The 15,091-nt window shown below is 44.3% G+C and overlaps 2 protein-coding genes and 2 non-coding genes across 4 annotated transcripts in view; 1 reads left to right on the plus strand and 3 right to left on the minus strand.

Annotated features, from left to right (window-relative positions):
* GTF2F2 (general transcription factor IIF subunit 2) overlaps window positions 1-6,041 on the plus strand; it is a 79,053-nt gene extending 73,012 nt beyond the window's left edge. Inside the window, exons 8-9 of the mRNA XM_005420759.3 lie at window positions 627-770; window positions 5,200-6,041. Coding sequence (XP_005420816.2) covers window positions 627-770; window positions 5,200-5,319 — 264 coding nt within the window. The 3' untranslated portion in view covers window positions 5,320-6,041. The remainder of the gene's footprint in view (window positions 1-626; window positions 771-5,199) is intronic.
* A 7,775-nt stretch (window positions 6,042-13,816) lies between these two features.
* On the minus strand, window positions 13,817-13,952 carry LOC115947853. The gene has a single exon (XR_004081698.1). It is a non-coding gene; the product is annotated as a small nucleolar RNA SNORA31 (small nucleolar RNA).
* A 662-nt stretch (window positions 13,953-14,614) lies between these two features.
* TPT1 (tumor protein, translationally-controlled 1) overlaps window positions 14,615-15,091 on the minus strand; it is a 4,828-nt gene continuing 4,351 nt past the window's right edge. The window contains exon 5 of the mRNA XM_005420760.2: window positions 14,615-14,837. Coding sequence (XP_005420817.1) covers window positions 14,835-14,837 — 3 coding nt within the window. The 3' untranslated portion in view covers window positions 14,615-14,834. The remainder of the gene's footprint in view (window positions 14,838-15,091) is intronic.
* LOC115947852 lies at window positions 14,903-15,030 on the minus strand. Its single transcript, XR_004081697.1, has one exon. It is a non-coding gene; the product is annotated as a small nucleolar RNA SNORA31 (small nucleolar RNA).

Consider the following 15,091-nt stretch of genomic DNA (forward strand, 5'->3'; position numbering starts at 1 on the left):
AGAAGGTTTGGTTTTTTGGGACTAGTGCAACTTCATGTGTGCTACTCTGGTTTCTCCTGAAGAGAAACCATCCAGACCCTCAAAGGTTGAAGATTGGTTGTATATTGAATGGAGGTTATGCCTTGATTGCTGCTTCTGAGAAAATGAGGCAGTGTCCAAGGGCCATTGGGAACATTCTTTGGGCAGGTGCTTGTTATGATTGTGGATGTAGCCATGTTAGCCTGTGGATTGTCCCGAGCATGGCAGTTTGGAAGTTGTTTGACATTTGTCATTGTACCTCAGAAGCTGGTACCAACAGAGGTGGAGTGAGAATATAGTCTCAGTTTGGATTTCTATATTATTATTAGGTTTTTTCCCAGGTTTGGGCACCTGCAGGCTCTATTTCCATTTTATTTTTTCCTGGTTAAAGCAGATACATCTGAGAAGCTTATTATGCTGAGGACAAAATGCTTAGTTTATGTTCATAAAAGAATATTTGAATGTTCAAAAGAAAACTTGCCAGATGAAAAGCACTCAGTCATTGAACAGTGTTTTGTTAAATAAAAGAGGTTTTTGTAGCTTAATGTTCAGTGCTGGGAATTATACAGCATTACATGTGAATGTCTTTAAAACATGTTTTGTAACAGATTGAATATGAGAAGAAGAAGAAAGAAGATGGAAAAAGAGCTCGAGCTGATAAACAACAAGTGTTGGACATGCTTTTTTCAGCCTTTGAGAAACATCAGTATTACAACATTAAAGACCTGGTGGACATAACCAAACAGCCAGTGGTATGTACTGCAAGTCTTGTAAATACAACCATTTTCAGTAGTTACTACTGTGTGTATTTTACATATCTAGAAAATAGTTTAATATGTATTATATGCCTTAGAAACTCCTCTCTAAATATGTTTTACAACAAACTGAAATCACCAAGTTTTAAGTTCAGCATTGTAGGACAGTGTAGGATACCAAACATTGTAGTGAGTGTGCTTTTTCTTGACAGAGATGGTTTAAATAACCTAAATGGTCTCTTTTTATTTAGGTTTGCTTTAATACTAGGAAACAAATTCTGTAATGCTCTCATGTCTCCCCTGCTATTCCTGTCCTCACTGAAGCCTAGTTCTCTTGACAGCAGCAGCTTATGTTAGTCTATGGTCAGCCTTTCCCTCAGCTTCTGAGCTTTATTTTGGCACAGCAGTAGGGGTTGCTCTTTTTCTATGTTTCATGGAATTTGTATTAAATGCATGGATTATTCATGTTAGGAGCTCAGGCTCAATGCCGCCAAATTCACTGGATTTCCTTTACAAATAGGGTAATTTTTAGGTTAGGAGTTTAGGTGGTTGATATTTAGGATTTATTTGGGGTTTGCTTTTAAGCAGTGTTTTGATACACAGACAAGAAAAGCAGCAAGACATCTGCATATGTGATGGTTTTGTTGTCTTGCAGTGTCTGTCAGCCTCTTCATGTATGAACCATAACTTTCCAGTTCTTTCTCTTCTTTCTGTGTTCAAGCTTTCCTTGAGCAGACCAGGCAAGAGTGGCAGGGTGACAGTGACATGCAAAGGTCCTTCAGTGTTTTTGATGTTTTTCACTGCCAACTTCAATATCTATCCTCAACCCAGCTGCAAATTTCAGAAGACTTAAGGAGACTTAATTATGTTTGAGTCTAAATGGAGCAACAATGTCACAGGTTGTTAGAGCTAAGGCAGAAGAAAGAACAGTAACAGCTGGATTATAGAAAAAATACTCTGTAAAAAAAATGAAGATGCTTACTAGTTTTGCTCACTTCACATTTAGAATGAAGTGTATCTCTGTCAGAGCCTTTGTATAGGTAAACAATCTGTTTGGTTAGAAGCTGCACAAAGATGTTACCCAAGTAAAATCCATGTAGGTTCACTGTGTTCTAGTGCCTTGAAAGAAACTTGAAAGTTGAGTAACATATCCATGTCTTCCATTCATTTATCTCATGAGTCAGCTCCATATCTCTGCAGCAGAGAAGGTGTGTGGGTCATGGGAGCTGAGAAGGAGGAAGGAATAGGAGGAAGGTATGGAGGAAGTGGCAAGAAAATTTTAAGTGGGTTTTATTTTTGGTGAGAGAAGTGTGGCAGTCACAATCCCGATCACTTTGAATGCAAGTTGGTACAGATTTATCTCATGTACCATGACATCAGCTTGCAGTAGACTCCCACTTAAGCCACTGGAGAACTTGAAGTTACAAATAAATAAAGGTACTTTTCTTATGTAATGGTAAATGTAAATAGTAAATTAAACCCTTGCTACAGAATATGTTGCATGTTACACAAGAAGTTGCTGCCATCTTTATTTGTGTCATGAAATCACAAAACAAGTATTTTCTGAATGTAAATTGCTGCTATATTAGGGAAACCTGGGTTTATTTGTTTTTCATTCTAATGCAAAATAACAATTTGCAGTAGTAGGCAAATCTTTTGCCACTTACCCAGATGTAAGTACTGAATGCTCCCTGGAAATATTGCAGTAATTCCAGACTTGGGCTTCATGGCTGAGAACATAATACTGTCTGTGAGAAATCAAATATTAGGGAAGAATGGAGGCAGGATGGAGCCAGTGGCCTAAGAATTGTATTTTTTAAAAATTGAGTAGATTGTTTGGATTTTTTCTTCTATTTTAGCTTTAAGTAATGGTCATCCTAAATACAACAGGGTTTGTTTCCTCCTCAAAGTTTCAGAAGGGTTTTTAGAGCTTTTAAGTTAACTCCTAAGAAATTTTTATCCCATAATTCCATTATAACATCTCACTTTATATGGAAAAAATCATGAGGAAAGGTAGAACAGAGCAGAAGATGCTTTAAATATATTAAGAGATCATCTACAGATGAGTTTCTGTGCTAGAATTACATGTACATAAGCTTCAAGATACATAGGCCAGCCTGGTGCACTGGAGACCCAGGTGGGGAGTCCTGGTTTCTAGAAGGAGAATTGATCCTGCAGGAAAAATCATAGCACGCCCTGAACTCATCTCTTCAAGCCACTTGCTCTCAGGTACAGCACAGCACAGCGGGATTATCCATGTTTCATAATAGTCTAAAAACTCCAGCAGTTCAGTGTTGTCTGTGCACACAGTGACGTTTCATAATTGTCTAAAAACTCCAGCGTTCAGTGTTGTCTGTGCACACAGTGATGTTTCATAATTGTCTAAAAACTCCAGCAGTTCAGTGTTGTCTGTGCACACACAGGGATGTTTTGGGGTTAATGCTCTCAGCTGCCCTCCCTAACACCTCTCCTGCCTGGTTACCCCCGGCAGCAGAGATGGGGAGGAAGTGGCAAATCCTCAGCTGCTGCAGTTCACGGTTCCAGCTTGAAGTGCTGTTATCTGTGTCACAGACCTTACCTTGCTTTTTGGTTTGGGTTGGTTTTGTTCCATTTTGTTACACTCTTGGAAGTTTTGCCCTGAGAGAAACAGAACTGCCTGGGTAATTAGGTCTGAAAAGTAGTTGAAATTAAAAATAGCCTTCATGTAGCTGGGTGGGTGGGTTTGGGTGGGTGCTGTGGTAAGTTCAGCCATAGTGGTTGCACTCTGCCTGCGCCCAGCAGCAGCATCACACCTTGTGACCCAGCTTCCCAGGCAGACTAGATCTGCCAGCTCAGGAACTGCACATCAGTGTACCTCATGGCACTGAGTGCAGTTATGTGGGATTTCTTCCAGTTCTCTGTCCATGTGAACTGGAGCAGAATTTAACCTTGCAGCCAGGTGTTTCTCCCACCCGCTCTGCCATGCTCTGAAGTGTCTGTCGGTGACACTGCCTCATGTGCAGGCAGTGGGTATGCAGGTGTGCATATCTGCACACACCCATGCAGAAATGGCTGTTTCACCTGCTCCCAGCACCTTTTGCACCGTGCGTGGTGCATGGCTGCCGTAGCGAGCGTGTGTCCCGGGTAGCTGAGGGGAACAATGACGGCATCTCTGCAACAGACGAGGTGTGCGAGGGGACGGCGGCGATCTGCTGCTGCCACCTGCTGGGGTTTGCATCTGCGCCCCAGAAGGCTGAGGAGCCATCCCTGCACAGTGAACTCTTCTGCTCAAAGGAAACACCCTAGAAGACCCTAAGAAGCTGGTTCATATGCATGTCCCTAACAGTCACCTTTCTTACGTGTTGGGCTGCTTTGCATACTTCTGGTGTGTACCTGGAGAGGGAGAGTAAGGATAAGTTTTACTAAAATACACTTATTTTACTGACTGAGAACATATTTTTTGTTCACATATTTCCTAGCTTTTCCATTTAGCAAAGAGGGAGAGAGTGTAAGGAACACTTAGACAATCAGCCTTTCTTATTTTCCTGTGTCTTCAACATGTATTTGTTGGTTTTAATGGCTTGGAGTACGTTGATATTTAGTGGAACTGCAGATGCAAAAAATACAAGCATTACAACAACTCCAGTTCAATATAAGCACTCCAACAGGATTAAATTGCTCAAAGTCAAGCAATTATGAATTTAATGTGGGGATTCTTAAACTGTGGTCTGTAGTTGCCATGACAATCCACTCATCTCAGTCCCAATTAATAATTAAACAAACAAGCAGGCTCTTGTGACTCTTAAGAAATTACTGGTGTTTATTATAAAGAGTGAAGGAGGGCAATATCATTGAGTTGTGTTTTGTCAAAGATTATTATACTACTGGCATAATAGCTCTACTTGTTTTGGTTTTTTTCTTTCTCTTCCAAGCCTTAATATTTTAAGGTATTAGAAAATTCTCAGACACACACTCAGCTCTCCTTTAAAAATGAGCCATAATGAAATGCTTAGAGCTTTGCAAAATGGCATGAAAACCAACAGCGTGAGGCTTTGACAAAGTTTGAATAAGGCAAGGATTTTCAAGATAATCCCAGCCCAAGCAGGAAGAAAGGTCAAGAGCTTTTAGCTCAATTGGAGGAATTCCAGCAGGAGGAAGATGTGTGCCATAATAGTTCCCAAGAGATGCAGGTAACTTCATTTCAGCAGCCCCTGGAGTACTTGCCTCTCAGAGGGACTGCCTGGGAGCTATCACCTCTGGGGCTTGTGCTAATCCCTGCTGGTGCCTGAGGGTGGAAGTCTATCCCAGAATCCTTCCCACACCAGTTAGTGCCCATCAGCCAGCCAGGCTGTCTGCCCCTTAGGAACTGAGTCCGTGCAATTGAGCAGGTATGCAGGAACTGTGGCAATTGCCTGCCTGTTTAATTTGAACTTTTGTTTCCTTTCAGATATACTTGAAAGAAATTTTGAGAGAAATAGGCATCTACAATGTGAAGGGGACCCACAAAAACACATGGGAGCTGAAGCCGGAATATCGACATTACCAAGGAGAAGAAAAGAGTGATTAACAAAAATATTTATGGCATAAGAGTGATTGCACTGAGGGATCTGTAGTGTTTACAGACAGGACTGAGAACAGTGCAATTCTACAATGATAAATTAAAGCACCCAATACTTTGTAATTTTCTGTAGCTTTTTTCCCCAAGGAATATTTCTTGTATGTTTCTATATATGCTTTGTCTTTTGCCAGGAAAAGTTTATAGAATAAATTTGTGTTAGATTTATCTTTATTAGAAATCTTCTGAGTTCTCCTCTTAATTTTTCTTTGTAGCTTTGTGGCTTTTCTAAGTCTCGATAACTTTGATGGAAAATGTGTTTAGAGGAAACCATAACATTGTGAGTGTGCATTCTAGTGTAACCAGGTTAATACCCTCGGTTCTGCTGGGATCTGTCAGGGCTTTGTCTGGAAGCCTGCAAATGTGCACAGCTCTTTGTGCAGTGTTTGTGTGGAATGGACATGCCGCTCCTCCTGGTATCAGGCTTTAGGAAGAACAGCCACAACCATGGTGCTCATCACAATCCTTAGACTCCCTGGGAACAAACCAATGCAGTTAAAAACCCATAAAGTCAGTGGGAAGATGTCAGTCCCCTCCATATGATTACTGAGAAAAAAATGACATGTCTGTTAGGTACAGGAAGGAAGTTTTCTCTTTTGTTTGGTTTTTATGCTGATAGCTATGTTCTGTTTAAGCATACCAATAAAAGTAATATTTTAATTTGTACCACACAATATTGACTTGAACACATTGTGTTTTAGGTGGCATAAGTCTGAAATGTTTTTTCAAAGCATGTTTTTATTGCTGGCTTTGCCACTGGGTTCCTCTGTGGTTTGGGAAAGATTGCTAAATGTGTCTGTGTCTCTGTTCCCACATTTTTGAAATGCACACTGAAAGGGTTATTCCTTCAACATCCTTTTTAGGAGGGAGCAGGGAAGGGACAATTTAATTATATTCTCAAATCTTTTATGTTAAAGTAAGAGCAAAGAACATAGAGTGGGGATAACCTCATTATTATACCTGTAAATTAAGCAGGTGAGGTTTGATAGCTCAGCTTTCACATTCTCTCATGTCCTTCAGGTGTATGCATCATTTCTGCTCACCCTAATGCAACAGGAGGTCTGTATGAGAAGCAAACATTCCATTATTGGTCCACTTGGAAGCAGTGAAAGGCTTTGGGAGTGGTCAAGTGCTTTCAGAGGTCTGTAAAACAACTCTTATACATAAGTCATACAATTTTGCTCAATTTTTTTCTAGATTTGTGTAGATATCTCTCTACAGCTACACTTGGGGCAAGTGCTCAGTGTCCTGTGGCATTAAGTGCCCAGTTCCCAGGAGAGGGACTGCTGAGAGTTTTGAAGAGCAGATCACATTCCAGGGGGGTGTGTGCTTTCATAAATACTGCCACTGACTCGTGTCTCCTCGGGCTCTACAGCAGGACCCAGCTGGCAGATGGCTGCAGGAGTCATCTGAGGATGCTGAGAGGAACGCAGGAAGTCAGCCTTTGTGTCTTGCTGGAACATGATGTGCTCCCAAGCAGTAGCCAGGGCCAACTCACACTGCTGTCCACATCGTCCGGCTCGAGTCCTCTGTGGACTTGTGTTCAGGGATGAGTAGGATGAGAGCTCTTGCCTCTCATGAGCTGGGCTCCTCTGTGGGATCCGTGTCCTGTTTCAGCAGGTGAAGCTGAAGCACCCAGCAAGTCTAGGTAAGCTTCTCCCTTGTATTGCTCCCCACATGGTCCTCTAAAACCATGCAGGGAGATGCCATGCAATCCTGATTAAGTAGTGGTGTAAGTCCTTACCACAGGTAGAAATGACTGTGACATTCCAGAGGGAAATGGTTACCTTGAGTGGAATTCCCAGCAGGATTAGTTTAGCAGGAAGGTTTTGGATCTGCTTGTATTTCTGGTTTTATGTGAGTTACTTCACAATTTGTCTTCAGTCGAGAGGGACATAGTCAGCATGAAATGCCTGAACATGTAAGTAAAGGAGGTATTTTATTGATCTGCAGAGTGCCTTTGGACAGGGTAAATAAGCTCTGCTCAGGAGTAATGGAAAATGTGCAGAGCACTCCGTTTCTTATGGGGTTTATGGTGTTTGCAAAGGGCTGATTTTTTATGGGTATCATTAAAAACGTGTAGAGTGCTAGAAGTAAACAGAAAAAAGAAGCAGTGGGGTTTTCAACCACTGAGCAACCAGAAAAGTTGAGGAATGCCAAACTGTACTTCTGTGAAGTAGCACCAGTTATAAATAATGAGCAGGACAGTGAGGAAACAGCATTTCAAAAATGGAAATGCTTTATCAGAGTAAACTAAGAAAAGATAAACAGTGGAGAGTCCAGAAGCCAGATAGCTTGTGAGCAACTTTTTAACCTGCTTCCTTGTCCTGGGTTGACTATATGATGCTTTTATCCCCAAATCGTCTCATTAGTTTATGCTGAATAATAATAAGTTTTGCACCTTTAAGACTTGTTGCAGAGAGTGAAAGGGGGGAGAGAAGAATCGCACAGTTCTTTTTTTTTCTTCGCTCAGACATTGCACGTACTCCCCCGCATTCCTCCTCCAGGACTGTGTTGTCTGCGGACAGACAGACGGCAAGACAGAGAGCTCTCCTTTTGCTTTTAGTTAGTTTTAGCTGGCTGAGGCAAAGAAGAGTCCCTGGACTGTGGTTTTTCTTTTCCTTTTCTTTGGACCTCTTGGAACCTGCTCTGGACTGAACACCCAGGGAAGCACCGGCAGCTCACACCTGTGGCCACCGGGCCAGGCCGGGCCTGGCCTGTGAGAATTCCAGCACCAGAAGGACTGATAAGAGACTGAGTGAGCTGGGCTGCAACCCGGGGGGTTTTCTCAGTTGGTCATCTCTTTTAGAGCGGCAAGGGGTTTTATTGTTTTAATATTGTTAGGTTCTATTGTTTAATAAACAGCTTTTTTCCACTTTTCTTCAAAGAAGTATTTTCTCCCAGACTAGTTGTAAAAAAAAAAAGCCAATTAAATTTATCCTCCTACTAAAGCCCCTCTAGAAACTCTCTCTCTCTCTCCCAAAATTTTTGCTCTAAACCAAAACATTCCTGCATGATTTTAAAGTTTTTCTAGCATGTTAGGGTGTAATTGGAATTTTACCCTCAAAAGCTGCCACAAAATCCAAGTGGCATGAGAGAAGGGAACAATGAGCCCACAGAGATGCTGATCTAGAGCATGAAAGATGCTCTCCTGTGCTGGCAGCAGGACCTGTGCTATGCATTCAAGGGCTCTGCTGGCTCCTGCCTGGTGGGAACATGTGGTAAGGATGAAGGTGGAGTTTTTAGGTGCCCTTGGCAGGTCATCATCCAGCCTGCAGCTAAGCCGTGGGATCTTACAGTACAAACCATCGTAGAGACAGAAGCAGCAAGATAAATATGCCAATATGAGCCCCATATTCTACCTTCTGCAGTAACCCAGGGCACTGCAGGACTAAATTCATGCAAGACTAGGATAATGATTGAGCATTTGGGAGAACCTCGTTTGGATCCACCACGTAATAACCAGCAAAAGCTCTCCAGCTCTGCTGCGCTTGTTCTGCACAACGCCCTTACACAAGTGCTGTTGGCAGGATTTCCATCTGCCAGAAGAGAGGAGGAGGCTCAGAGGCATTCAGGTCTTATTCCCTGGCCCCCACATTTGGATTAATTTAAACTCTGGACTCACAGCGGTGATGAACAATTCCCTGCTGGTCTTCCCATGTGCTACTGTCTCTGCTCGATGCTGAACTCTGCTCATGCAGATGTTCTTGAATATTAGTGGTCAAAATGCTGCTTGGCGATTGGGTCCTACAGGCATGAGCAGAAGTTTCTGCGTGCTAAATGACATTAAATGAGATTAAAAGCATGTCCACTCTCCAGCCTTGCTTGACCTGAATGACCAGTTTGAGTCATTGGAAATTGCATACACAGTAAGCTCAGGCAATACCAGCAGGGACCTGAGACACGAGGTGACAGCCACCCCTTTAGAGATCCCCTGCTCACTCAACCTCCCTTCTCTTTCCCCCCCCCGCCAGGGAAATTCTCCTCCAGAGGAGGAGAATCAAAGTAAAATTGCTATGTTGAGAAAGAACATTTTAATAACTGAAAATTAGTAAAATATAGTAGTAATGGTAAAAAATTATAAAAATGCTAATAAAAAGGGAAAAACAAGTGATGGACAATACAAGTGCTCATCACCCTCTGACTGTATGGGAGAACCCCCCTTGTGGGTAAGTCCCCCCCACAGACATGGCATTCTGTGGCATGGAATATCCCTGGTGAGCCCAGGTCCTTTATTCTAGCTGTGCTTTCCCGCCCCGTCCTGTTTCTTTTGCATCCCTTCTCCCTGGCAGCACGAGACAACAGAAAAACGTCCTTGACTTAGGGTAAAAACGACTTAGCAGACAAACAACATTGGTATGTTACCAACACCACTCAGATTCTGAATCCAACACACAGCACTGTAACAGCTACCGAGAAGAAATTAACTCAGAAATTAGCACGGCTGAAAATCAGGACACGGGGTACCGAGATGGCACATGCTGCTGGGGGTGGCTGGCGGGCTGGGGCAGCTGCAGCTGGTGGGTGAAGGGCAGAGTTGACTCCCTGAAACACCTTTTTGTGGGCAGCATGAGGAAGCCCCAGGAGCTGCAGGCAGTTCTGTGGCTGCAGCAAGCACACAGCTTGGGTACAGCACAGTTGTAGGTAAAGCAGCTAAAACCTCAGCCCTTGAACCAGACCACCCTAGTAGCAACAGTGGGGGTTTACTAGCTGAGGAGGACAGGAGTACCCAGCTTTAACATGGCCATTTTTCAACCACTCTGCTACAAATAATTTGGGAAGCTGACCTTTAAAAAACTTTCTCAACATCTATGTTCAAGGACATTCCCTACTAAAAAAAAAAAGTCAAACAGCTGCACTGCTTTGTGCCAGCACACCTGCACCTCGCTGAGAATAGGAAAAAAGAGGTTTTGCCTCTGAAATGCCAGCAGTGCTTCCTTCCTACTGCTGCTGGTTACAGATGGGGAGGTGAATCCCAGCTGTTAGCTCCCAGGACAAAGTGTGGGCTGCAGAGAAACAATGGTTCAGCATTTTATCAGGATGCCCAGCTGCTGCCACATTGGCAGTACTGGCATCACACAAACAAATGGTCTTTAAAAGGTCTTCAATGGTGTTTGGATCCCTTCTGCCTGAGGTGGAAGGTGATGAATGCAGGTCTAGTGGATTAAAATGCTCAGCAGCCATGTGCACCCTCAACAACATCCCACCCACTCATGTAGAACACACTGTCAGGGTTGCCAGCATTTGCTGGCACCCAAAAAAAGCTCCCTCAAGCCACCAGCCCTGGCCACAGGCACTTGGCTGTGATCTTTGCACAACAGCTACCAGCTGCAGCTTCCACCAAAAGGCAGCCAAGACACAGGCACTGCAAACCAGCAAGATTGTGCCCTTGTGAATGGATTTGGTACTGTTTAGGGCAACAACTTCCAGGCTTGGCTAGGGTTTTTGCCTCCTACGAAGATGTTTATCCCTGAGCTAATGAACATGATGTTTAACTGCTGCTCTCCCACTGCCACCTACAGTGACACAGAGATTTCCTGGTCCAGAGCAAAACATCCCAGCTTACAATGGTAGCGACACCCCAGGGAAGTGGCTACAGAGCTAAAGTGCAGATGGAGGTTCAGGAGCAGAGGGAGACATCCTATCTGCTCCTGAAGTGAGCAGCAGAGTATGAGAAAGCAGAAGTATCTTGATATGGATACTATTGCTCTTTAATGAAAGCATCCTCCCTGAACAGCTGCCCACTGCCAAGACTGAAGTGGGCTGACCTGTGCCAGCTCAACAGCCAGGGACTTGCTTAGGAAAGCAGGCAAATTGCAGCTTTTCCATTTTTTTCCAAATTAAAAAAAAAAAACAAACACAAAAAACCCCAAAAAACAGTCTTATTTTTTTGGAAACAACCATGTCCTGTGCTTATTGTAACTGCCTTCTGGCTGTGAGCTAAACTGAGTGAAAAAAAAATTCACAAAAAAAGCCTCCAACACCAATCAAACCCAATTGTGTTTCCTACATACTTTCATTTAGAATCTTCCCTTTGGAGTTTCTCCCTCCTTGTGCCAAAGCCGAGGGCTGCACAAGACTCAGACCATCACCCACTTGGGCTCTGGCATCCACTCCCAGCTCAGTGGGCAAAGCTGGGCAACCCAGAGGGGCAGTGGGGGACACCAGTGCCTCTCCCAGCACACTAGTTGTTCCCTGCACTGCATGAACACCCCCAGGTCTGCACCCTTTCTCCTCAAAGCAGATGGCCAAGCAGCGAAATGGACATTAACATCAGTGAATGGGGCATGGAAAGTGTTTGGGGTTTTTTGCTTGCTTCCAGAGGGCAAAAATAGCACGAATTTGTAGATGAGGTAGCAAAGAATATTACTGTAAGACAATAAGCAGACATTGAGGGCAAAAAGTCAAGGAGACAATGGGACACGTGCCCAGGACAGCAGCTGCTTCCTTCAGCCCCAAGGCATCACTCCTTTAACCACAGAAGCCTGAAACTAGAAAGGCAGGTTTCTCTTTTTAAGCAAATCAACCTTCCTTCTCCTGTCAGCATCCAGCTCATAGTGGGTGCAGGAGTGGCCTCCTGGCCCCACAGAGCCTGAGACCCCAGCCAGGATAAGGGAAGTTTCTACCCAGCTGCTTAACCTGCTCCATCAGGCCCAGGGAAAATGCAATTTGGATCCTTCCCAAATCCACTGAAAGTATCTTTACAGGAATGCGAGATGCAAGCCTGATAAGCACATTTTAAAACAAGACTGGGCTGAGTGTTAAAGCTGTCCTTCAGTTCTGTATTTTAAGCAGCACCAAGCAAATTTGTTATCATGGGGGATTTTATCAATTTAGTAACTCCAAAGGTGTTGTCTGAAGTATGAAGATTTTCCTTTCCAAACCACTTCAGCTTTTCAGGCCCAGGAAAGAAACAGCTGCTTGAGCTGAGGATGGGCCGGAAGAAGAGGAATTACGCCATGAGGAAATACGCAGACTTCCTCCCCAGCACAGGGCTGCGTCATGGACTGTGGACAAGTGCATTACCAGCATGGGCTCCCCTTCCCAGCATGCAGTGACTCCCACCTCTCCCTCAGCCTGGCTGCACAGCAGGCAGCCACCACAGCAGTGCAGCTGGGACAAGCACTGCCGCAGTCCTTCCCTGCCACACCCTCCCTGGTGCATCTGACAGACGTGATGCTGCAGAGCAGCAAAACTTATCCTGAGAAACTGAAGGCAGCAATGAATGTTTGGGAAGTGCAGTGAGCCCAGCAAGAACATTTCACTTGCAGCTCACTGAAGAAACAAACAAAATCCCACATCTCCAGAGCCTTTGAACTGACACTTCCTTACAGCAAGCTGAAAGGAGCCTTACCACCAGAGGCTGTGGTATGCAGAAGAGCACACCTGCTTGGAGCACAGAAGTCCCTAGTTAGGAATGTTTGCACACAGCAATTAAATACCCCAATGAGCCTGGAGTACAGACAGGATGACACACAATTTGCCATTCAACCAAGCAGCAAGGCTGGGCTCATCGTGCTTTGAAGCACCTGCTTTTCAAAGCAGTTCTCTATCTGTACACAGCTGCCACGTGGCAATTTGCTCCAGGCTGGTGCCCAGGGCTCCCAGCCCTGGCAGGACCAGCCAGCGGGGGGAGGAGTAATTTCTACTCCCACATATCAGCTCCAGAATTTTAAACATTGACTCAAAGGAAGTGGGAGCCAGGGCTATGAGGGACAGCACAGGCATACCAGCACTGCCCTGCCCAGACTAACTTTATTCAACTGAGGACTGTTTGCTCTCCCTCCCTCTCTTTTAATGTTTTCATTTTTAATGAAGATGCATCAGGAAAGGGAAGAGAACATCCTCACCCGGCCTCATTAAACATATCCTCTGCAAGAAAAAGCACAAGCTGCCTCACTGGCTTTATCTAGGCTTTGAATCTGCCTCCCAGCCTCAATGGGTGAAGCAGGCTACACCAAAATTGTACCTCATCCAGCACAGCTGACTCAAAATCCTTTATTAAAACAAGCTTAAAAAACAAAAAAAAAGAGTAAAACCCATACATGCATATATATATATATAAGTTCCCACAGAACTAAAATAGGGTGCATTTAACCAGACAGGAACCTCGGAGATAACTAGGGCAGGCTCCACTCCCTCCTCCAGTCTCTCACTCCTCCCAGCCTTCTGCCACATCTATCTCACCCCTGCTCCTGCAGAACCCCCCTCCACCCTCGAGCACCAAGGGCCAAAAATTGACACAAGACAGCAAAGATGTGAAAACTTCAAAGGAGATAAACAGCAAGTGGGCCATGCCCTCCCCTTCCAGGCACCTTAACCTCCTATGCCTCTGCCATCACTGCAGCAGGAAAAAAGCTAATGATTAGCAGTCCAAGGCAACATCCCTGCTCAGGAACAGAGTCAGCAGCAACAGACATCCCCTTGGTCCAGGTGGGGCTCTGGAGGAATTTGTGTTCCTTTATTCAATCCAGACTGCCACCAGGTCAGACAGGCAGAAAGCGCAAGGAACCTGTTACTGTTGCATCTCAAAAGAGAACCTGAGAAGCAACAGTGTTTGCTCCAGGTCTGTCAAACAGATGCATTCCCTAACAAGGAACACAGCAGGAACGTAAGTTACACTCAGGTAAGTCCCAAGTACAGGCATTCACCTGGTTTGGAGGAAGTCTAGGGCAGAGCTTGGCCCTTCAAACATCACTCTCCAAGAGGCCAAGTACAGAAAAACCACAAATCCTGCAACTTGACTGAATTCTACTTCATATACTCCCCAACAGCTGTCAAATTCAAAGTACCACAGCCAAGCTGTATTGGAAAACTGAGCCTTTTCACCTTCTCTCCCCAGTATTCCCACTCAGCCTCCTGCCTTGATCTTGGAGACATACTGTAGCTCAAGAGAGGCTCAAGTGCTCTTGTCTGACAAAGCAGCTCAGCCAGCACTCAGCTTGAGTAGCACATATTCCATTCTGGGATGTTTTTGTTATTAATTTCTTATCTCTTCCAGACATAAGCCTCTGCACAATCAAAGAAGATGGTGGTCCACTCCATTATGACATTTCTTGGACTTTGCCTTATTGACATCAACCTGCTTTTGCACTCCAGTGCCACAGGGAAACTGTGAAATCTGTCTGGAAACAGTCCAGTTGTAGTGCTCTAGCACCAGCTGTGCTACTGACAGCATCAATCCATGGTGCAACCTCTCCTTCAAGTCACCTTGAGAGACACATCAGACCAAAAGACATCACCTAGAATGGGTTTAAATGAGTTTTATTTTAGACAACCTACATGATAGATGTTTTTTTGTTTTTTTAAACAATGCCTCCACTCCAAATCAGGGTCAAAATAAGTGAATAAAGCTCAAGATGACATCAGTCCAGTTAGACATTGCTGATTCCTGGTGTTGTGCCGATGAAGAAGAAACAGCAGCCAGCTATGAAGACAAGTGATCCAAAACCATACTGTTTGATTTGTTACTGAAACAAGAGTAGCAAGTGTTAGTTAAAGGTCACGACAGTATCAGCAAGTTTCTGTAACTTGTTTGTGTATTCCCTAATTCAATCTGGGCTGCCACAGTCAGGCAGGCAGAAAGCGCAAGGAAGTTATTTTTGCATCAGTGCAAACCAGGGAGCAACAGGAAAAGTGCTCATGGTCTATCAGAGGATGCTGATCATTTTTACAATTGTACAGAGCAACTGGCACCCATCAGCTGCTGAGCAAGCCAGGCTGA

Source organism: Geospiza fortis, unplaced genomic scaffold, assembly GCF_000277835.1.
Source record: "Geospiza fortis unplaced genomic scaffold, GeoFor_1.0 scaffold194, whole genome shotgun sequence".
Classification (NCBI taxonomy): Eukaryota; Metazoa; Chordata; class Aves; order Passeriformes; family Thraupidae; genus Geospiza; species Geospiza fortis.